The sequence below is a fragment of the Crassostrea angulata genome, chromosome 4 (assembly GCF_025612915.1).
Source record: "Crassostrea angulata isolate pt1a10 chromosome 4, ASM2561291v2, whole genome shotgun sequence".
In the NCBI taxonomy this organism is placed as follows: domain Eukaryota; kingdom Metazoa; phylum Mollusca; class Bivalvia; order Ostreida; family Ostreidae; genus Magallana; species Magallana angulata.
The window spans coordinates 18,413,656-18,438,783 of NC_069114.1; the positions used below are offsets into that span (position 1 = coordinate 18,413,656).

At 32.7% G+C, this 25,128-nt stretch overlaps 1 protein-coding gene and 1 pseudogene across 3 annotated transcripts; one reads left to right on the plus strand and one right to left on the minus strand.

The window, feature by feature from the left end:
• Positions 1-425: 425 nt before the first annotated feature.
• LOC128181005 (calpain-5-like) lies at positions 426-7,776 on the minus strand. 3 transcript variants are annotated; one of them, XM_052849243.1, is made up of 14 exons: positions 7,612-7,776; positions 6,867-7,057; positions 6,493-6,624; positions 6,164-6,372; positions 5,631-5,817; positions 5,124-5,314; positions 4,705-4,782; positions 3,733-3,907; positions 2,917-3,039; positions 2,464-2,660; positions 1,758-1,882; positions 1,143-1,276; positions 755-971; positions 426-704 (listed from the first exon to the last, which is right to left on the minus strand). In XM_052849243.1, exons 2-13 carry the CDS (start codon positions 7,041-7,043, stop codon positions 783-785), a joined length of 1,917 nt encoding a protein of 638 aa, XP_052705203.1. In that variant the 5' UTR covers positions 7,044-7,057; positions 7,612-7,776; the 3' UTR covers positions 426-704; positions 755-782. The 3 variants fall into 3 exon arrangements, with proteins under 3 accessions (XP_052705203.1, XP_052705202.1, XP_052705201.1); XM_052849242.1 differs by having other exon boundaries at positions 426-714; XM_052849241.1 differs by having other exon boundaries at positions 426-718.
• Positions 7,777-10,074: 2,298 nt separating this feature from the next.
• LOC128179292 (G2/M phase-specific E3 ubiquitin-protein ligase-like) lies at positions 10,075-24,815 on the plus strand (annotated as a pseudogene).
• The last annotated feature ends 313 nt before the right edge of the window (positions 24,816-25,128 follow it).

Here is a 25,128-nt window from a genome sequence, read left to right on the forward strand (position 1 = left end):
TCCAGGGATGAAGATTTTAGATTTTATCGTTAGATAAAATTCAGTTCCATCTTTTAGCCTTAACAAATGATTTAAATTTTATTTAAACGTTTATAATAAACTAAGATTTTTGAGTTTATTTTACCGCTGGTCGAAACTGCGTTTAATTTAATCTTTGTCCTCCTTTTTGATAACGCCCGGTATCTTGTATCGTGTTAAGCTTTCACACCCCAGATCAAACACCCCCGACCCCATACAAAGCTACCTGTGTACCAAATGAAACAAATATATCGTCAGAAATTTACAAGGTGGGTGTACATTGTAAGTGCAGAAAACGGTACCCAGTAAAAATTCCGTTTCGTCCAGTAAAATATACGGATGACACAAGCTTTGATGTTCATACTTCCGTGAAGTCATCGAAATCACGTGATCCATAAATGAACCAGTCAAACATGATTTTTATTCAAAAGCAAGCAGCTTGCCAAAAAAGAAATTATTGTTTTAGATGTATATACAACGATAACAACATTATTACAAGTCATAAAAAGATTCTTTGAATCTCTAAAGATAAAAAAGAAGAATATAAAACAGATAACAAAACGATCTGAATATGAAAATGTAACAAACATATATAAAAAAGAATTTCATGAAATTGATTTTAATTTGATTGAAAGCATTCATCGCCGAGTCTCTCTCTCTCTCTCTCTCTCTCTCTCTCTCTCTCTCTCTCTCTCTCTCTCTCTCTCTCTCTCTCTCTCTCTCTCTCTCTCTCTACTTGAGTATCATTACTTTTTCACGACATTTCAGACCGTGTCCATCTCGTTTGTACACAATATTATCACAGTTAGCGACCCCTTCTGTTTAGCATCTTTGTCCTTGCCCTTTCCAAACAGAGGCAGTTGGAGGGCTTTTCCGGAGAATTGTGACCGTTTGGATAAGGGGATTTCACATTGTCCAAGAAAATCGTCTTTGATGAGATTATCATTCCATATCTGCAAATTTGCAATTATTCTGCTGAATGATACATTTAAGATTTTAGATAAAGAACCGCGTGAACGGCCGACTTGTAAATATTCTCATGTGTATAATTTCTTTAATTAATTTATTTTGATTTGAAATATATTTAAATAATTATGTTGATACAAAATATTGAAAATTCAAACCTCAATTTTGATGTCTTCATTTTTCTTCTGATAAAATGTCATTCGTTCGTTCCACGTAGGGTTCTTGGTACTTTTACATACACTAGTTTTGACTTTATTTCCTTCACAAATCACTTCACAATACGGATCTGGGTCTGAAATAAAAGAAATCCTTGCATTTAAGCAGGTACATGACATGTATATGACAACTTCATATATACCATGGAATCATTATTTCATATAAGGACAAAGGGGGAGGTGGTGCCAACAGAAACTAAAAATATAATTTTTTAGAAAAATTATCTACATTGTATTCACCAATATATATATATATATATATATATATATATATATATATATATATATATATATATATATATATATATATTGATTATATATAATTACCAATATACATGTATCTCTCAAAATAAGTTAAATTTACTCTACCCACCAATATTAGCAAAATATGAATACATATAATCTACGGTATTTACCATCAAAATACTAGCAGCATTACAAATTAGATCGTTTTAAAAATTAAAAAAATAGATATCAATATATCTTCGTAATATTCAAGCCATTATATGAATTCAAATAGATATTCTACAAATTCTTTAAACATAAGAAATAACTTACCAAGAAGAGGGTTGGGATTTTCCAGGTTACTGGCACTCTGTATGGTGATCTGGGTGGCAGAGTTAGGGGGTTTACACAGACAAGAAAAGCATTTAGGGGGAGGGGGCTCGTCATGCCATAGCTCTCTACAAATAGAGATTTTGATATTTGTCTAAACAAGAGCCAGATTATCAATCTTATTTTTTCACTAGCGAGAAAACTTTGCAAGGTTCAATGTTACTTTATGGTCGTATATTGAATAACTTGATTTTAATTGTTTTAATGTAATTTGTTCAGAATTGATAACATGAATAAAGTAAATAGTGAGAGAACTTGCTTAACATCGGTCACTCGCGAATTTTAGTATTCGCGAATAAAAGGAAGATTAGCAAAAATTAGCATAACACGAGGTAAGCTAAGAAAAAAAAATATGTAAATTTAATGATAAAATAATACAAATGTAAAATCGCTTAACCAATTCTTTAATTGTTATAGAAACTTTAATATTAAAATTTTGTGCAAGAAATATATACTATACACTAGGGAGAATTAAATGATTGTAGTGAGCGATAAGCTGTTTCATTGGCGAATTTTGGAGGTTAACCACACCCATCATAAATTTTATTTGATACAATACATTTGATATTACTGTATTTCAAAAAAAATATTTCTTGCATGAATTTGTTTAAAGCATATTGGGAACAATAAGGTAGGTAATGATACTCACTTAAAGTCGGGAGAGGAACTAAAGTACATGCGCAGAACAAATTTTCCTTTCTTTTCAGGTTCAAGTGTTGTAGGGAATATGACGTATCTTCCGCTCTTCAGAGTAACACGTTCAAAAATAGCCCTGGCAAACCCAAATACTGATGAATGGACCGTCTCCATCTTATCATGCATCCTGTACTCCCTGTTGATGTCAGTCTACATTAAATACAAATCAAGATTCACTTAATATACTTGTAAATCCATCTTGCAAATTCAAATATCCAATTGTTTTTTGACCATTTTACTTACAATTCTCCACCTTGAATTTTCTTTTAACGAGTAATTAGCGAATTCTTAAATTCAGACTTCAAATTCACATTTCCCGCGCTGGTCTCAAAGTTTCTTTTAACCATTTATTTGGCTCTTTTGAAATAAATTAAATCAAAAATGTTCTGCCTTTTTGTAATATTACCTTAGTGATGGTGAATCCGATGGCGTGCATGTCTCTACCCCCCGGGGTGGTCAGATCTCTGGTGTCCTGTTGCTCTAGGGACACTAATATTTCGTCCTCGTCATCGTTCACATCGAACACGTACTATAACAATCAGGTACATGTCATATTTAATGAAATGAAGAATACAATTGACAATTTTGTTCCGCCAATCTGTTGTTTGATAGCGCAGTGCAATAGGCTAAATAAGCAGATTTATTTTGCTTAGTATATCACGAGTTTAAAACCTAGTACATGTCCGGTTTTTGTATAATATTTACCCTTTTTACTAAACATCAAAATGCATAGCGTTTGAAATAAAAAGTGTGGACTTTTTTTAATGAAAATTTAAAACGGTAGTATCATGTCCATTAACTTTAATTCATATTGAAATCTCAATCGCAACTTCTCGGGCCTTTCCGGCAGGCTCGGAAAAACACCTCGAATGTATTACCCAGGCGTCCATGACAACCCCCCTTTTTATAAAACTTGATATAAATACAACTCATTTTACGATCTGTTGAGATGTGAGCTATACTTCATTAAAGTAAACGATATACCCTAAAATATAACACAGAAGCGACCAATAAGACTGTCTAGTCGATACTTATTTTAATGGGAAGCGACTCCATTTTGTATAAAATTCTAACATCCGGTGATGTTAATACATTCGAGGTGTTTTTCCGAGCCTGCCGGAAAGGCCCGAGAGTTGCGATTGATTGAAATCTCGGTGCCCCATGCTACTTTTTGAAACACTGTGATGGAAAGCATTGTAATTTTTTGTATTATGATACATACCTGGGGATTTAGGAGGAAGTCCTTGTTCCCCACTGACCCGCCACATCGGTGGGCCTTCCACTCACCAATTCCCTCACCCTCGTGCCAGGTCTTGGACAGGGAGAAGTATGACGTATTGATCAGATGGCAAAGGTCAATGTGCGTGAAGTTCTTACAGAAATCCTCAAACGACATCCTGATTTTGAAGATACCTTATTTAAAGGGGCATGGTAACGATTTTTGTCAATTTTTGTTGTTGGATTTTAATGTTTACCATGCTTCAGTAAGGCATTTTTAATAGGCAACCAAAATTTGAGTGTCATTTGTTGAGTTATAAGCGAGTTAAAGAGCTATGTAAACAAAGCGTTTGTTTACATTTTGAATGTTGAAGTGAAAATTCCAGTTTTAGACCTCAAATTAATGTGTTAATCGTTAGAAAGTGGTTATTTATGCTTAAAATGAATAAGAAGATAGACAAATCAGCTTGAAAAAGATGTTTTACTGGTATATTGAACCTATTTAAACAAAAACATGGCACGAGCCTTGTTTACATGACGAAGAATTGTGAGCCCTGTATCTTGCTTAAAACTCATCGACTGGCACCCAAATTTCATTTGATCATCAGAAATGCATTCCTAAAGCATTTTAAATAATAAAAACAGAAAAATAAAATTTGACCAAAAAATTGTGACCATGCCCCTTTAAGGAGTGATATTCGATAAGGCACGAACTTAGTGTTTTTTGCCTAACACTACGGATTTTGCAAATTTTAAAACGTTTTAAAATATAATATTGTCCCTTCATTCACAGGAAGATTTCATAGTGCCTCATAAAACATTGAACAGCATCACAGTCACTCTCACTTAAAGTTTATAACATCATTATTACTTCTACAACAATAAATAAATTCATTTAAAATGTTAGTACAAAACTTGTTAACAGCATTTATTTAATGATTAGTACAAGTAAATACTGCGTTATTGTCTGCCGTACCAGAATTCCCCGTTATCATCGATGGTAATTCCAAGCTCCTTCTTCTCACTGTCGCTTACTTTGGACCACTCCTCAGATCTACAAGTTTACAAAATGGTATAGATTAAAGAAATGACAATGATTTAAATTATTTACAAGAGGCTCATGGGCCTTAACGGTCACCTGAGTATACTATCAATTCAACCCTTTGATTTTGAAAAGTATTCCGGATGTTATATATATATATATATATATATATATATATATATATATATATATATATATATTTATATATATATATATATATATATACAGCAAATGAAACAATGATGTGAATTTGCAGGGGGGGGGGGTAAATAATCAGGGAAGCATCGTCTGTTGCATAAAGTTGGGTACCTTAGATTACCTGAAAATATAACATATGATATTAATTTGCCTACCCATCGCTCCACGCTCCTTTCCATTCAGTTCCTCCCCAAGGGTTTCTACAGCGAACCATCTCGATGTGCTCTCTTTTGAAAAACGAGAGAAGACCTTGACCTAGTTTGATATTTCGGACGGCGGTGACACTGTATGCGTGACCTTTGACCAGGCCAGTGTTTGTTTTTGCTTCCATTTCATCCCCCTTTGCCTGAATAAGGTGAAAAAAACCGATGTTGAAACAGGTCAAGTTTGTAACTTACTTTTATCAACAGAAAATTTTTCATACAACACAATAAGATTTCAAATATTGTTTCTGTTAAATTGTTACATTTTATATTAAATCATATTTTTTTTTTAATAAAGTTTTTAAATGGTATTAAAAAGTTTTTGTTTTAATCAATTTGAAAATCAAAATTCCTTTATTCTTTTGCCATCATCAAAAGTGATAAAATTCCTGTCTCATTATATTAGTGGAAACCAACAACAAATATCTTAATATTAAAAAAAACAGATTTTTTTCTTACTGATATAGAGGCACTTATGAGAGAACCATCTTTAATGGAGGATTTGAGAATTTTGAACAGTTTCTCTTTCTTCTCCCCCGAGTCTGTGTAGTCGGCCATTGTAATGTCCTCCCCTACTCCCCCCGTCATGTTAACAAGAGCATCCCTGGCGTGACCACCTTCCAATGCCTCGTAGCTTCCGAAAATTCTGATCCAATGGGAATTTCATTCATTTGATTATCAATAATTATTAATTTTCACTCAAAAATCGGCTAGTTTTATTTTTTTTCATCATAGTAATAAACGTCATATAGTTACAGTATTAAAATTAGTTACTGCAGTCAAACAGCTTCGGTAACAAATACTTTAGTAGCTGAGAGTAAGTTTTCGCTTACATTTAGGGTTTTAAAAAATAATTGTACAGTGTATTATGAATCATCACAGAATTAAACAGTAATTACTGTTACAGTTTGTAAATAAGTCAAAACAGCTTTGGTTACAAAACGGCTGTAAAGAGAAATTTCTTCATAAGATTTCAAGAAAATAAAACCTACTTTGCATACGCTTTCTCTAGAAGAGCTGACCAAAACTCGTTCCGGGTCTTTGAGTGGATGTAGATAAGATTGCCATTTCTTGTCGGAAGATAATCATCTACGACAACATCCGACCACTCTCCGCAAATCCAGAACCGGAAGTGAAATATACCAGCATACTTGTTTTTGTTTTCTGGTAGCCATTCCTGTTTTTCAATATCTGGGATTATCTGCAAAAGTAGTCTTAAGCTTTACCTCTGATCTCTACTTACGTATGTAAAATTATATGTAAATTCTCATTCTCTCTCTCTCTCTCTCTCTCTCTCTCTCTCTCTCTCTCTCTCTCTTACCTTTTTCAGAAGTTTGGGCTTTTCTGCGATGCATGCCGCTGCCGCCACGAACCAACAATTTCCGAGAGAACCTTGATGAAAGTCATCAGTGGAGGCGCCGTCAACGAAGAACTTGGGCTCTGCTGCTATTTCCTGGAAATTATTTATTTAACATTTTTAATGTTTTAAAAATTAAATACTAGTACATGTATAATATAAAATATATAGTGAAAAGATACCTCCTAAGAATTGTCAAATATGTATTGTACACTGACTCATGATCAGAAGCAAAATATCTTTTTTGAAATTTCGATAATCCTTGATAAATGCTTACAATTCATGTGATGTTATTAATTGAACGCTTTCATTTTAACAAGACCTAAATAATAACATACTCCGGGTCGTTTCCAGACGATGTCCGACGGGGCGGATTTGGAATGGAACAAGGAGGAGGAAGCCGGCGGAAACTCCGGATCCTCAAACAGCTGACCGGAACTGACGGCCTGATCCTTGAGCTTGCTGTACTTCTGTCCCTTGAAGGGAATGGCGGAATCAAACAGTCCCAGAACCATCCTATTCTATATCACTGGCACAAAATAATATATCAAGGAAGCTGTATCACTTCATTATTAAGATAATAACGATGACGTTGCAGTCATGATCTTGTTTATGTGTGCATCGTACAATCATGTGTACAGGCATTACTAGAGGAACATGAAAACATTTACATGCATTTGGATCAATTTTCTGACAATTTTGGAATTTAATATTAATAAAGTCATTAGTTATTTGCACACAGATCAATAATCAGGAACCAAAATTTGTCATGCATTTCAAATCATTATTGATTTTCATCGATGTGAAAATTCGCCATTACTGGGTGCATCTTATCATTGATCTAATTAGGGTGCTGAACTTATGTTCAATTTCGCTTTGCTAGATCACGCAAACACAGATCAGTGATATTTTATGTAGTATATTGAAATCATGAGGTGCCAGTATTGAAGGGGAATCTTTGGATTAAATCAATAAAATGTAAACCATTCAAAACAAAGCTCATTCATGCTTTAGACAGTTGTAATGGTAAATATAGACATATTCAAAGATGTTGAAAAAATATAATCGGTACAGAAAGCTTACCTTAAGGCAACAATTTCTGGGCCTTTCGTGATTCCATGAACTTCAATTAATAGATACCACAAACCGTTGTAAAATTCCGTCCGATTGGGATATAGACTTGTTTACATGTCGCTAAGCGTACTGTGCAGGGGCCGCCATTTAAATCATCGTTCTGCCTCACGGCTTACGAATACCTTCAAATGAGTTTCCAATAATTACGCGTCATTCATTTAATCTTCCGCGTATTTAAACAGACAATAAATCTCCTGCATTTTAAACTTTAATTTTCTTGACCTTTCCGTACGTGTACGAATAAGATATTTCGCAATTACTATGAAGTGTCAATGAAATAGGTCCATATTGGTATGTGTACATTTTAGTCTGAATTATGTGACGTTTTCTGGCTTTTTAAAACTATTTGGATATTTTATTTACCAAGAAAACGTTAGAACCGGCGCCATTACAAAAAAACTGGAAATTCGCCGCCCCCATCTGAAAGTGCCATTCCGGCAGGTAAAATATCAAAATTGTTAAAAAAAGAAGAAGAAAAAACGTCAGATATATCGGACTAGTGTACAGTTACGCGGTGTGTAAGTTTTACTAGCAGTTAAGGATTTGAATGATTCGATGTTATTGAATTATCATTATTTTCTTTCAAGATCTAACAAATAACCATGTCACAAACACATGCTCGCACACATATAATTTTATACACAACCGTAGGTCAAGATAGCTAATTTTTTTATATATCAAGTTTTATCAGAGATATATAAGTTATATTTACAAAAGTAAATTACATACATCTGAATTCTAGTCAGACATTTGAGATAGAGAACAGACACACAATTAAGTTTACTGTTAAAGTTAGTATAATGCTGGTAGTAACACAATGTACCTAGTATCTTATCATGAGCCATTACATCAACAATTTTTTTCAATGTTGCTGTCGGAGAAAATGGTTTATACGGTAATTCTCTACAGAGTAAGGATGACAAATTATATAAAACATCCTTTTCGAAACGTCTGCCTTATTGTGTCTTTTAAAAGTTGGTGATTCATGCATGCCAATGTGAAGGTAATAGGCAATGCAGAAAAAACACACATAGCCCGTCTTAGCTTAGTTTCTGAGCTTTTTAAGTTTCCATAGAACCATGAACCACAATAGGTTTTCTTACGAAAATTATGTTTACTCACCACAGCTAGGTTTTTGCCGAGTAAAAAACTGAATCAAACATCCATGTTAAGATTAAATATTTCATTTATTGCAAATGACGAAAATAATGAAAAAAAAAAACTATTTCAAGTAGGGGATCAGATTCCAAGCTATTTTCACTATACAAAAGTGACCTACCTATTATATGCTGATCCCCTAAACTTACAGAATAACATATGTCAAATTAATACACAGCAAATTAAGTAACAGCATAAAGATGGCAGGAGAACATATTAAGTGTACTACTATTGTAAGTACTTCTGCATTAAAGCGTTCTTACAATGGTGTTTAATAGGAAGACGTAATGCTATATATGTATGTACTTATTTTTGTAAACGCACAAAATAAATAAAAGTGTAATAACTCTACGACTGACACTCAAATTCTGGTTGACAATTAGAAATGCATTTCTAAAGCATTATAAACACTAAAAGAAGGAAAAAACTTTTGACAAAATTCTGAGCATTACTCGTTAATGTCGAAAATAAAATGACCCATGGCATTTTACTACAAGGCTCCCAGCTACTACTTAAGTATTCTCTTTTGAGAAGTGGACAGGCATAGCCTACATCCACTTCTCTTCGCAAGCCCTCATATTTTGATTCTGGAAAACGTGTAAATGTCGGAACCAAAGACGGTTTACGCTTCGACCGATGTTTCGACTCCAGTTTCCCTCAATTTTCGTAACAAACCTATTATTTCTACATTTTAAACAATAATGCATCAATATGTCGCATACAAATCAACACTAACCCGCTGTCAAATCATTTTCTTAACAATTATATAATCTTCTATGTAATGTAAGTAAATACAATGCCCGAGTTTTATAGGTTGCACGATCAGAATTACACATATTCATACTCAGACTTACACACCAACACGATTACATATTCGGATTAACAAGTTTACATGTTTGGATTTTTGAACACGATTACCCTCCATAGAAACCATTTGTCAATGATTTTTTTACATTTAAAAAGGAACCCTGTTTCCGTACCATTTACCGACAACTTCACAAGTAACTTTAATATGGTGTCCGGATAGGGCCATTTGCGTTAGCGCGACATCGCGTTCAGATAAACGAGACATCGCGCTAACACACAACACGCCGTCGCGCTAACGCAACTTTGCACAACACGCCGTCGCGCTAACACACAACACGCCGTCGCGCTAACGCAACTTTGCACAACGCGCCGTCGCGCTAACACACAACACGCCGTCGCGCTAACGCAACTTTGAACAACGCGCCGTCGCGCTAACACACAACACGCCGTCGCGCTAACGCAACTTTGCACAACACGCCGTCGCGCTAACACACAACACGCCGTCGCGCTAACACAACTTTGCACAACACGCCGTCGCGCTAACACACAACACGCCGTCGCGCTAACACAACTTTGCACAACACGCCGTCGCGCTAACACAACTTTGCACAACACGCCGTCGCGCTAACGCAACTTTGCAAGTTTCACAGTCTAGTAGGAAGTCGTGTCCGGAAATATAAGACTGCGCATGCTTAACCATATAATGGATGAAATTCTGGATGAGATTGGTCTTGGGAATCTTAAAGGGCTATTCGAGGACCACAAGGTAATAAAGCCGGTTAAATGTATAATTGTTATAGGCAAAATGTGTGCAAATTTTACTGACAATTTTTAAGTCTGTCCAGTCATTGAACTATTTGTATTTGATGAGGGAGCGTGGTCCGCTCATAAGGGGGATACTTACATGTGTAAGAAAGCTAAAACTTTATATAGGCCTAACGTTAATTGAAATTTTATATCGCTTTCCGATCAAATCTCTAACATAATGAAACATAATTTATAAGCCTTCGCTGGGGCCAAAAGTTTGCCCCATTCCCATTTGCTTAAATTATACTGCTCAGACAGCCTCACTGACAGTACAGTTCCTGTTAACTTTTATGAGTGAAAAATGATTATGTGTCAATGAAGATATCTTAGATATTTTCCCTTTTATCGATTTCAACTGTATTTCTTTAACAGGTGTGTGTATTTTTATCAAAAATCATCAAAAAGTGATGGAAGCAATAACATTGGACAGACTTTAGTGCTCAGACAGCCTCAGTTTAGTAACAATAACGACTAGGCCTAACCGTACGTTAGGCATCCCCCCCCCCCTCCATTTCACGGTATAATTTTCTTGGAAAAATAAAAAAATATGAAATAGTATATTATTCATACTTTATTTGTTTAAAATCACTCTAAAAACAACTGTAAATAGTAAATAAGCCAACTTTCAATCCGAATTTCCCCTGTCATATGCGAATACATGTCATCAATCATTAAACAGGGTAGACTTTAGTTAAACATTAACTGGCAAGATTGGTATATAGCTCACATCATTTCCATATGTTACAGTCAAAACACATTGAGATTGCGTGGCAATGAAATGGGCAGCTGAACAGTACAATATGAAACGGATGTGTGAGAAATTTTTTTTTTACATATATTGGATTAACTAATTGAAATTCATTTTGGTTCCGGTTGTTATAAGTTGATTGTTATTCTCATAGACATAGCTGCAAATCAGTATAGCTAATGCAGACAGAATTGTTTTATCGGGAAGATAAATAATTAGATTTCAGATTTAATACTTTACTTTGCAACGTAATATAATAAATAAGAATAAATATACCCATTTGTGTAAATGAAATTATATATAGTTATGGATTTAATTTCACTCAACTTTATAGCTCTTTTCGACAGCATATCAATATAAATATTATAGTTCTGTATATAGATAATATGTACAATCAAATCTTTACAGAGCAACTTACAAGAAAATTAATTTGATATCATTAGATAAATGACCAAAGTTTTGATAAAATTTATTGAAATTGGTAGATTGTATGGCAATCTCAAGAGCATATGGCTCAGTCACCAGGTCATGGGCATTAGTCCAGTAATCGAAAGGTTGCTGGTTCAAACCCCACTGTGGTCACTTGATGTTGTGCACTTAGACAAGGCACTTTATCTACATTGTCTCGTCCACCCAGCTGAAATTAGGTATTGAATTACTCTGGGGGTAATTTACATGTACCTGCGATGGACTGGTGTCCCATGCAGGGGGGAGTCAATTACTCTCATCCGCTTAGCACCACGGGATAATCACTGCATGGCCCTATGTGCCTTCATGGCAAGGAAAAAGATTTAACTCAACATTGCAACCTAAAATCGGATGATTTTGAACTTTATAGCCCTATATTGCAATAACTGTAATTTTTGCATATATTCTATTTAACTTAACTGATATATATATGTCATTGATATATTTCTCAATCACATTAATTAAAATTTTACTAAATAGTAATCAATTCAAAAAGCTGATCGAAGTGGGTTGAAAGTTAACTTCCTTAGAATCCTATCTGTAATTTCAATCCAATTAAATGTCCCTTAAGGCATATTAACTGTTTTTACTGTAAAAGATATAGAAATGACCTAGGCTGTATATTTCCAATCTTTCTTCTTCAATCATTCATGACCTTGTAATTGATCTTCAAGTTAAAAGGTATAATCAAAAGAATTTATAGAAAAATCTTTGTAATGCATATAAGTTTATGCTTTAGTTTCATTTGATCATTAATAATTATGGTAATTTAAAACATGTGTACAGAATTTTTTATGATTCGGGTTCGGAGTGCACTAGGAGACATTTGCTTTAATTAATGTAATGCTCTCAGAATGCTTTTTATAGGAATTGCAGTAATATACAACAAAGTGATCAAATTTTAAGGTGACACAGTTATCAAAAGTAATTATTTAAAAAGGTGATCATGTGATTCAGATCTGTTCCTATATTAATAATGATAAACATTTTACATTTCTCTTGAAATTGTCAATTGCAAGTAAATGTTCATACACTGTTAGTATTATATTGAGTTGATAAGTCATAATTTAACATAAATATATCTTTTTTGAAGTAAATGACACAAGAAGACTAGAAAGTGAATAAAATATTGTACATTTAAATATTCTGGATACTTGTGGATGTTATTAAACTTTTTGACATTGTCAAATTTTATAAAATGCAGACAATTTGATATTAATTAATGTATGTCAGTGTAAATAACTCTTTTTTCAAAGATGAAGTAAAGTAACGTGGAGGATGCTCTTATTTTTATGTGTCTGTTCAGACAAAAATTAATGTGGAAATTTCATGAAATTGTTTTGGATTTTCAGGTTGGGCCTAAGGAAGTAGTAAACCTGACTGATGCCGAGTTTGAAAAGCTGGGAGTTGTAAATTTTGGGGATAGGGCGCGCCTTAGAAACCGTTGCCGAACAGTTATGAAATGTACGTATATATATAGATGTTAGATATTATACTCAAGCATTTAAAACTTAAATCTTTATTTTTGCAGAACTATAACTCACTCTTGTATAATGAGAAGATGTGATATATAAATATATATGTGTGTGTGTATGTGTGACTACGTGTGAGTGTGTGGGAATTAATATAATTAGAAATGAACCTTGTACTTTATTCTTGTTATTTGCTTAGATCAATGCTGTATTAAGTTATTGTAACTATTTTGAATTGTTATTGTAGTGCCAGACTCTCCTACACTAATTAAATTACGAGAATTGAGTTCTCGTAGAACTTTCCAAAAGAGACAATCGGCAAGATCAAGGGTTTCAACCAGCAGACGGGTACATGTAGGCTGGATGAATAAAAAACGAAAAAATTCAGTATATTCAAGGGTTACTGGAGGAAAGGAAGTAATTGACATAGAGAAAAACACAACGTTACCAGAAATGCTCGAAAAATTTTTGGAGCTGTATTTTCCTGATGGGGAAAATAAGAATCAAGGGCCTTTAACAGATTACATGTATTACATTGGAAATTATGCTGGTGCAAAGATAAAAGACGTTTTGAGTAATGGAGACCCCTTCACCTTAGAAGGCTATTACAGTGAAATCCGAACATACCCAATAAGATTGTACCTATATACTTCATGTAAATCAATAGGGGATGAAGATCCTATCATCAGTGAAAAATCAACAGTAAGTGAATTTAGAGACGCATTTAGTTATTTATGATTTTTAAATATAAAATGATGAAAGTGGGCGAACATGTCCTTATGAAATTAACTTTTTGATAGGTCAAATCTAGCTGCAGTTTTTCGTGCGCCGTAAATTGCAGTTTTTTACTATGGGAGGCACCGTAGCTCCTAGGTCGTCAATCCAAATCTTTTTTAGACCAGGAGCTACATACCTGCAGCTAAGGTCAAATCCCAATGACAAGTTTTTCAATTTTTTCTACCATTTAACTTATTTCTTATTCAGGGAGAACCTCAGAAGAAAATCAAATTCAGTAAAGAAAATGATGAAAAAGTTCAGGTAGCATATAATTTGTTCAGCTATTTAATTTTAATGCAACATGTGCAAATTGACTCTCTAGCCATGCAAATGTGTTGTGCAGTTTGTTTGCCCTGCGCTGAAAGCTCAAGTGAGCTTTTCTGATCAAAATTTGTCAATTGTCTGTCGTTGGTGTTGGCATTGTTGTTGTAAACTTTTCACATTTTCATCTTCTTCTCCAGAACCACCAGGCAAATTTCAACCAAACTAGGCACAAAACATCACTGGGTGAAGGGGATTCATTAAAATGAAGGGCCACATCCTCTTTAAAGGGGAGATAATTTAAAATGAATGAAAATTTGTTGGCATTTTTCAAAAATCTTCTTCTCAAAAACTATTAGGCCAGAAAAGCTGTAACTTGTATGGAAGCATCCTCAGGTAGTGTAGATTCAAGTTTGTTCAAATCATGGTCACCAAAGGTAGGGTGGGGTCACAAGGGGGGAGGGCTTAATTTTTAAATAGGAATATATAGAGAAAATCTTTAAAAATCTTCATTAAAAAAAAACCTATAAGGCCAGAAAAGCTCAAATTTGTGTGGAGGCATCCTCAAATAGTGTAGATTCAAGTTTGTTTAAATCATGGTCCGCAGGGGTAGGACGAGGCCATAATGGTACGGTGGGATAAATTTTTACATAGGAATTTATGGAGAAAATCTTAAAAAAAAATATTCTGGGAAAGTTTTCAGTCCAAAAAGCAGTAACTTGTTTGTAAGCACAGGTTGTGCAGATTAAAGTTTGACCAAACCATGATTCCCTAGAGAAAAGTTGGACCACAAGTGGAGGGGGGATTATATAGGAATAGAGAAAAATCTTCTTACATGTACAACTACAAAAGGGGCTTGGTATTTACCACATAAATATGTGGATAAAAATTGGCAGATTTTAAAAAAAAATTGAGCAAGATCTACTCTACTTAGTTGTTAAGATATTTTGATTTTGATACTGTAATGCTAATTTGATCAGAGTTAAGGCTATATTGTTGCTCAGGTGAGCGATGTGGCCCCTGGGCCTCTTGTTTTTACCTTTATTCCTTAAGAATGGATTCTTGTCATATATTTCTTGCGTTCACCATTTTTTGTTGCCAGATTTTTGATTTTTTAAATGCAGGTCATAAATTAAGGTTCCTTCACACAACTTGATAAATGTTATCAAAACAAATATACCGGTTTGTAAAATGGAAAGATATAATATTCCTTTATGCATACAACTTGAAAATAAAAGAAAAAAATCATTTATTTTTTTTTTGTTGTGAAAAATGTGAAATTGAAAAACTTAGTGCAAGTCAACTAAAAAAAAGCTAAAATATTTATTAAAAAGCTCCTGCTGGACTTGAACCCAGTACCTGCAGATTGGCAGTCAGATGACTTACATACTGAGCTACAAAGTAAGACACTCAAATTGATCAATATTTTAGCCAGAACAATACTTTGAATTTGCTGTTGTGATGTACTTGCAAAAAAGTACTGGTCACAGGGTGTGGAGGAACCTTAAGACAATGTATAATATTTTGGCATAAAAAAGTTTGGTGTAATCAGCCTTGATTTTCTACCAATGTCATTTGAAAGTCACTCCTATAAATATAAGTACTTTTACATCTAGAAAAGTGTTTAATTTTATGCATATGCATAAATTCCTAGGTCTGAACAAAAATTCACCACAAGACTTAATTGATCTTAATTATTTAATTTAAATATGGAATGAAAAGTTATAAATTAACTAATATTAATATAGGATGCAAGTGATGATGACTTTGAACCACTGCCAAAACTTGTTCTGAAAAAGTCCAAGAAAAGGAAACCATCTGGTGACGTTCGAGACAAAAAGGTGTGTTTTACTGAAGAACATTATCATTGACAAAACCGGTATATACTTCTAAAGAGTTGGATGGACATCACCATTTTATAACCATATATTCAGAATTCTAACCTCCAGGAAAAGAAACACTTTTTATGTATAATACAAAAATACAGGAAAATATTCAAATTTAAAGCTTATAATAATTCTTTACTAAATTTTAATAGCAAGTTAATTTAATAGAAAAATCACAATCAAAATGTTTAAATTGATCAAATTGTTTGAATTATTTGACCATCCAACCTCCTTAGATGTATAAATGCCGGTAATTTTGTTTAAATAACTCTTGTAGCTCAACTTAATTAATTTTGGGGAGCTTAAGGTTGTCCGCTTCTCAGCCCTAATTAAAGTATGTTGATCATCTTTAATAAAACTGTTATTTATCCTTCATATGTTATGTATGATAAAATAGAAAGAAATGTATTTGTTGTATCCAGACATTTTACAAACTTAATATAACAAATTTTCTAGGTTGGATATACCATTAAAAATACAAAAGGTTCATTGGCAGAGAATAAAGGTTAAAAGTTTACATGATGCATAGAAGGCTTGATTTACCCATGCACAATCTTTATATTGTGGATATTTAGTGAGTCATGTCCTCTGCGATACCACTGAGCCATGGCTTTGTTGACTGTGTAGGTATATAAAACATGCAAGTTTTTCCATATAAAAACAAAATTTATTGTATGAACAAACAATTTCCAGATATTTTAGAGTTATCGAACATAGCTGAGGGGCGGATAACGTGATGATGCGAAGTACACTGGGCATTTGGTATCAGCACAGTTTAATTTTTTGGAGCTAGACTATTTCCATACCTTAGTACGCCATACATAGATCAGAGCTAGATTATAGACGCTGATGCATCTTAAGTTTCATAGAATAAGTCAATCATGATTTAGATAATGAGCCATTTTTATCCAATATTTTCTTAATAAATAACCAGGTTAACCATTTTGGATTAGATTAAACTTATGGAGCAAGCTAGAGTACAATATGCAAACCTAAAGCACTTGGGGTAAAACTTAAATTTTATAAAGATATGTCCTGAACATATGCTTACATAGCACTTAAAGCTGATTGGTCCGATTTTTTGGTTATCACAGTATCAAATAATTTTCCATACAAAGCAATTATCTTAGAAAGTTATAGACTTTCTCCTATTTAAACCAGCAGAATCGGTCTCCTTTAAAAGTTAAAAATATTCAAAGTACAGTGTAAATGAAATAAATTCTGTTTGGGAAAACGAATAAACAAACCAAAATGCATCATGGGAATGTTTAGAAAAGGGAACTGTTTGGTTACGTCATCCGAATGATTGGGTATAATTATTCAACCCGCATGGTATGCAAACTTGTAAACAAAGCAAACTTCAGAAACTTGTAAACAAAGCAAACTTCAGAAATATTAGCAAACAAAATAAACAGGTTAAAAATAATTTTAATTTGCCGGAACATTACAACCTTTACTTATAGCGATGTCAAAGTCGTAATACAACCATACCCGTACGTCTCGACGTCAGGGGCGAATTGAAACATGAGGCGAAATAATGTGATACCCTTTTATGTTAACAAATTTTGTACATATTTTCTTTTTTATTGAAATTTGGCCAGGAAAACTACTGTAATGCCTATTATTGTACACATACTTAGCATAAACATCGTTTAAAAGCGTGCACAAAATTTGACATAAATCGGAGCAAGCAGCTTTAAGATTTATATACCTATGCAACTTGTATGTATGTGGTGAAAATTAGTTATTTTATTAGAAATATTTTGAAATGTCATGCAAATAATGCAAAATAAATGTGTTAAAAAGAAGCATCACTAATCAGAGTCATTTAGTCAATCATTCCTCATCACATATATAATTACATGCTTTTATACATGAATGCACCTCCCACAATTAATATCTGAGCATTTGTTACATTTGAATCATCTCACATGTATTATATTTTATTAGGTCGTCACTAAAATTTTAATTTGTGTATTAACTTACAGGTTGAAGAATTGGATCAGCCCCAATGTTCTCATGAGGCAGATTTAAGAACCCCAACGGTAAGAAATATTTATTAAAAGAATATTTTACAGACACAATTAACATACGGTAAATATTTTCAGCTACTAGCTGGCATTTAAGTTGATAAAGAACATTTTCTGAAAGAACTGGGTACGCTAAGTATAACATATCGGCCCTGTTGAAATGTGAAAAATCAAACACATGCCATTGATATCTTTAATATGTTCGCCGGAATAATTCATTTAGGACATCTAATGTATGAAAATAACTTTTGTTTGCTAAAATTCACGTGCATTTGGTAATTGTAAAATCCGAAACCGGACCTTGTTTACGGATTTTGTAACATATATGGGTTTTTGTAATGTTTGATTTGATATTTCTATAAGGCTGCATCTGAGTACATGTACCAAAATTTCAGAATAGGACAATTTTAGACTGCTTATTAACATAAAAACGGAAAAAAATATGTACAAGATTGCGGCCACTTTCGTTTTTTGTTATTTTCTATTTTCAAGATGAACAAAAATAGATGTTTTCATTGATCAGCTAAAACGTAAGATGAGTTTCTTTAATATGACAACGCCTAAATAAATACTTAAAAGTAAAAATCGACTTAAGTTGACAAATGATTTAAATTTAAGAAAAATAAAACTGTTCCATGAAGAAATTGGAGTATTTTTATTAGTTTATTAGTCCTTAGAAACAATGTATTTAAATTACTCACAATTACATACCGTGTATTGCAGATAAAATGGTCAACATTGTTTTGTAGTAAAAACAAATATACAATTATATTGATGTCATGATGGATACAAGAAGAAATATTATTTAAAAAACCTCAACATTTCTTATAATTTAATTGCTATTTAATGAACATGAAGTTATCTGTGTGCCCTTGTACTCTACATAAATGACGTAACAAGTGTAAACAAATGACGTCATGAAGTAGCTGAGAGAGAGAGTTTGTACAGACACATTTAAAATTTCAAAACCGCTTTATTATCAAATCAGAAGTCAGATTCAAGACACGATATTTGTGTAGTCATCTTTATATTTGGTACAACGTTATCAGATATTTATACTAGTAAATCAGACATTGAATGTTTGCAATCCTGTTGAAGTAATTAAATCAACTAAAAAAACTATTTTCACAAGAAAAAATAATAGTGATCATATTGCTATGTGCATTGTGGGCAAGTTTATATAAGATTATAGGAGTTGACACTGTTGCTGATTTCTATATAATCACCGATAAATCTGGAGCGGGAAAAAATACCCTTTCAATTTTTCAAAAATCCGTCAAACTATAGATAATGTAATCGTGCAGTTTTTAATTTTTACCTCAACTAAAAAGCTCTTACAGTAACTTTGAAAGCAAGATGTTCATATGCATCAAACATTTAAATTGATTTGTTTATTATCATGCTTTTAGATAAAAAAAAAAAAAATCAACTACCCGGTACATTGATTTTAAATACAGTTTGCCCATCGTCTCTGTACGTTAATCTTGTACATTGAGCGTTGACAGGGGTGCAACCAAAACTTGCGTAACACGACCTCTGGTGAGAGAATGCAAACTATTATGATGATAATGTATAAAATTATATAACATGAAACAAAATTAATTTCTTACTGCAAAAGGCAAAGAAGTAATGGATAAAATATGTCTTTTTTACATTATACCAGCACATCCTTTCAGTAATTATTATTTGAAGAACGTTTTCAATACATTTCATGATGTCATGACATTATTGGTTAACTGAATAGCTATAAACAATGATATGTTTAGATAACTTTTATATGAAAACCGTAGAAGATATTTTCAAAAATCAAACTGTTTTGAAACTGGTTAATTCCCCAAATATTTCACTTAAAATTTCATTAACTTTGAAAACAGGGCCGATTTTGCTGTTTATCGTACCCAGTTCTTAGAAATTATATTGTAGCTTATTAATTTTTCATTGTTGATTTTAATTTTGCATCTACTATATCCATATTAATATATTGATCTTTCCAGTTTGATATGTCACCGTTTGCTCATTATTATTATTAAATTATGAGTTTATTACATTATTTGATATGTGTTCAATTTTTACAGACAGAAAAACTGGATTGCAAAAGTTTACCAGAAATACATGTACCATCTGATTCAGGAACCCCAACAGTAATTAATTTATAAATGAAATAATAATTTCAAGATACTATAGCTGAATTGCTACATTTATATATATGCACTAAACCAATCATTAATTAATAATGTTTTTAATAATGAGTATTACATTGGTTTTTGGGTTTTTTTAGGTCATTTTCAAAAGAGATGCCACTGATAATGTTTTACCCCAGAGTAATACGTAAGTAGACCTGTCATACCGGTAAATACTAACTTAATATTGTCATTTTCAGGTTCCATCTCAGCATAGACCTGAAAAATGTAGCATTTTCAAAATATCAGGTTTTTTTTTTTTAATTCTTTTTATATATACATAACCATAATCCTGTGGGGTTTTTTTTTGTTGCTTGTCAAGATTGCTGATAAGTTTAGCGCCCCCCCCCCCCCCACTTTCAATTTGCTTCCAACACCACTGAATATTAATAATTGGCTGCCTAAGTAATGGTTCTACCTATGTACATGTAGCAATACTCTTAGAATACTTGTTTATCATTAGGGGCTTTAACATATTCCATACCATTTCAACATGAGATAACCCTTTAACTAATAAATATCATAAAAATTTATTTTATGATCTTTAGCAGTGCACACAAGCCTTTAAATACAGCAATTCTCAATTTTACAAAAATATTGACGGTGAGGTACATGTACTTTATTTGGATACATGTTAATTAATATTCACACATGACAGGTATTTGTGACATTGAAAAACTGGTCTATTTTTCTGTATTCTATTTCAGGAATGTAACAGCTGAAGAAATTCTTAGACAACTCAGAGAGAATATAAAAACTGATGGGAAAAAAAATGTGATTAACGTAGATAGAAACAATGTATTGGGCACAAAAGAATCATTTAAAAGAGAAAAATTCATGGCTGAACATCCATTATTTGTACGATTCTCAGGGGAAAAGGGAATTGATGATGGGGGTCCATCAAGGGAATTTATGAGAATTATAATACAAGCAGTGTCAGAGTCTTCTATTTTCGAAGACGAGTCCAGAAGAAAGATGCTTTTGCAAAACCTGCTAGGTAATTTAATTTTGATATTTCATTTTTAGCTCACCTGCGCTGAAAGCTCAAGTGAGCTTTTGATTATAGTCATATTTTATCTGTTGTTTGTCTGTATAAATTTTTAAAATTTTTTTTACTTCCTTTCAAAAACCATGACCAATTTCAACCAAACCTAACACAAAGCATCCTTGTGAAGGGGGTTCAATTTTTTAAAATAAGGACCATGTCCTCTTATATGGGGAGATAATTAGTAAATGATATTTTCTTTGAAATTTTATAAAATCTTCTGAAGACCATTTGGCCAGGAATGTTGAAACTTATCATTACTTATGTGTAATCATCTTCAGGGAGTGTAGATTCAAGTTTGATTTCAACAGTTTAGAATCTACACTACATAAGAATGCTTCCACATAAGTTCTAACTTTCTTGGCCAAATACCAGGTATGGTTTTTAATTAGAAGATTTTTAAAGATTTTCCCAAAGATTTCAAGAGTACAGGTAGTTGGAAATTGTTGCTCAGGTGAGCATGGCCTCTTGGCCTCTTGTTAAAAATGACTTGCTGAGGCAACTGAGTGTTTTGTTTCAATTGTAACCATATTACTTGTGCTGCTCAGGTGATCAATTTGGCCACTGGACTTCTTATTTCTTTCATTTTTCTTATTTAAGCTGAAGAGAATGGTGATTATGAAACATATGGGAAAATAATAGCCTATTGCTTGGTTCATGGTGGACCAGCACCCACCTTTATGTCAGAGTTTTTGTTTGGGCTTTTAGCCTATGGTCCTGATTCAGCAGACCCTACCATTGATGACATTGTTGATGATGAATATAAACAACAAGTTCAGAAGGTATTTTTAATAGATGAAAGCCAAATGATTACATGTATAATATTATTATATTTTATGCCCCATTTGATAAAAAGGTGTATAATATTTTGCACCTGTTGGTCTTTTGGTCAGTATATATATGCAGGTTGATTGGTTAATTTATCAATTAATATCCTGTCTTAAAAACCATTTGCTGGACAGCCATCAATCTTGGTACTAATAAGGTACATGTATCCCCAGAGGAGTAGGAGATTCCTACTTAATTTGAGGTCACAATGTCAATGTTCATACTATATTCTGGACATTATAAGGAATTTTAAGATATTGTCTGCTAATTTTCTGTAGAAAAAACCCCCTTATAGCATGTCTGTTCAATAGCTTGTGAAAATATTGACCCTTTTAACTTCAATATTACTAATTAGGAGTAGGGGGAGTATATATGTTTCTTACAGATTTTTTCTTTGTTTCAGATTGAAATATCTACAGATATTTCGTCTTTTTTTTGATGCTGTGGATCCAATGAGACCCCTTTTGGATTATATTGGTGCTCTTCCATTGGCAGTACCAAAAAAGAAAAATGAGCTTGTGCATGCTTTATGTAGACACATTGCTGTCACAAGGATTGAGAAGTTACTTAAACAGTGAGTTGACATAATGTTGAATAGCTTTGTAACTCACCTGTGCAAGGTGAAAATCAGGAAATATCAAAAATAGAATACTCAAGTTATTGAATCTCATAAAAGCAGTGCTTTAAGGTCAGACGACACGTTCCTCAATTTTATATTTTTTCCAGGAATATGTAATTGATTTACTACTACTTTGACAACTTTTCTTACAAAAAGTATACCTTACCTGAATAAGGCATTTCTGCAAGATGCTAGAGTATGCAATTTCCTATACAATCTTCTTGAAAATACACTTGAATTGCTGATACAAAAATATTTGGCATATAGGGAAAATTCACTATGTTGGAGCTCCACCTCGGCCGGGGCTTGAACTAAAGACCTATGGAATCTACTCTCCTAGCAGTGAGTGGCCACCGCTCTAACCACTTGGCCATCTTAGGCATGTACATATCAAAAAATAAAATTTTAATCATTATAAAAATGATTATAAATAATAATAATAATTTTGTTGGAATTCTTTATTAAGAGGAGAATATACAAAAAGATGCTCGAGGAACGTGTCTGACCTTAACAAGAATCATTGATACATGTAGTTGTAAATGACAAATTGAATAGTTTTGAATGGAGTGGGAATGTGAATTTTATTAGATTTGTGAAGTAAATTTTATACAGGAAAATTAGGTTTTAGTTGTTTACATTATTAGGATAAATTATGAGATTGTGTTAAATAGATTGGAAAAAACATACCAATTTACCTTTCTGGTACTGCCGATGTGATAACTCAAGTAAATGATTACTTGTAGACAACTCTTAATTAAGAGCATATGTTAGTGCTACTACACTCCATTCTTATTTTAACCAATTAAAAATTTAACTTTATTATGTGTGCAAAGTGTAATTGTAGGTCTCCAAAAAAGTCCCACTGCATACTATAGATTAAAAAGATATTTAAAATATATGACTGTATACTAGTAGTTTTTGCATAATTTTTTCTCACCAATAATCAATGTAAAATTAATGGTCTAGATAAACCAAGGATTAGTTGTATCGTATCTTTCGTCAATTACAGAAAATTTATCAGAAATGAAACATAAACTTATAATGTCCACAAAAACTTGTTTTACAGGTTCACTAAAGGTCTAAAATGCCTTGGTGTACTTGACAGGATCAGAAATTATCCTGATGCCATGAGAGGGCTCTTTGTCCATAAAAGTGATCTTGTTGTTGATGCGGTGGAAATGGACAACATGTTTGTTGTTGAATTTTCTGAGGAAGGCAGTAACAAATATATTAATGAATTAAGAATACAGACTTACTGGAGAGATTATTTACTTGAAATAGAAGGTATCTGGTATCTATTATCTTACAATTCAGACTTTTTGTGCGAGATTGTATGCATAAATGTGAATTATTAATTAATAATTAAGGGTCCTCGATCAACACCTTTGTGAAAATATTTTCAAATTGTCATGAACTTATTTAATCTTTTAAGATATGCATATACATGTATGTATGAAATTGAAAAATTACTGAAAATAATGCAACATATAAACATGTATTAAATTACAAACATGACTTTCAAAAGCATTTATCAGTTCATACATGTATAAACAAACTCTAAATCTGTGAGTCAGTAGTCTCAATGCCAAATCAACAGAGCTTTGAAATTAGACATGACTTAAATTATATCAGTAAATATAAATCTCACATTGCTTATATGTACCATTATAGGTATGAAAATTTAAAAAAAAAAGAAAAAAAGTTATGATTTCTGTCTGTGTAGCTGCATGTATTTTTTTTATTTTGTAGATACACCTGACAAATTCAAATCCATCTTGGTATTTGTAACTGGTTTGGATTCGGTCCCCCCTTTAGGGTTTTCTCCACCACTGAAATTGAAGTTTCGTCATCCAGAAGCAGATGAAAACTTCAGTGTTTTTGCTACCCCTTACGCAAACACATGCTTCAACACTTTGAGCATTCCTGTCACCGAAACATACAATGCATTCAAAGAAGTCATGGACAATGCACTAGATTTGGGATGTTTATTTACAGATCATTAAGAGATGTTGGGTGATATATATTCCCATGTATAATTCACAGATTAGAGTTAAGATACTAACAATATAAGAGCATGCAAGTATAATTGAATTTGTATTTACCGGTAGATTTATAAAGAGAAAGCAGTGTATAAATATAAGTAAAAAAATTTACTTATTTACATAAGGAAGCTTACTATTTGCATGAATTGTTACATGGAAATTTTAATGGCACCTTTGTACTCGTGAGTTTATGGTATTTGCTGGGCCTTTAATTGACAGTCACTAAAATGATAAAGTTAATTTGTTTAGATAAAAGCTAGGGAATGTCAATGGGCCTTAATTTTATTTTTAGTTTGTGATCATTTTTTTTGTTTGTTTGTATTTTTGCAAATGTTAAT

Bases quoted from the DNA above. Each gene is read 5' to 3' on its own strand.
- LOC128181005 (XM_052849243.1), bottom strand. From the start codon at position 7,043: ATGGTTCTGGGACTGTTTGATTCCGCCATTCCCTTCAAGGGACAGAAG. The intron at 3,040-3,732 runs GTATGTATCATA...TGATTGTTATAG, and splicing joins ACTTCCTCCTAAATCCCCAG to TACGTGTTCGATGTGAACGA. The intron at 972-1,142 runs GTTTGAATTTTC...GCAAATTTGCAG, and splicing joins ATGAAGACATCAAAATTGAG to ATATGGAATGATAATCTCAT.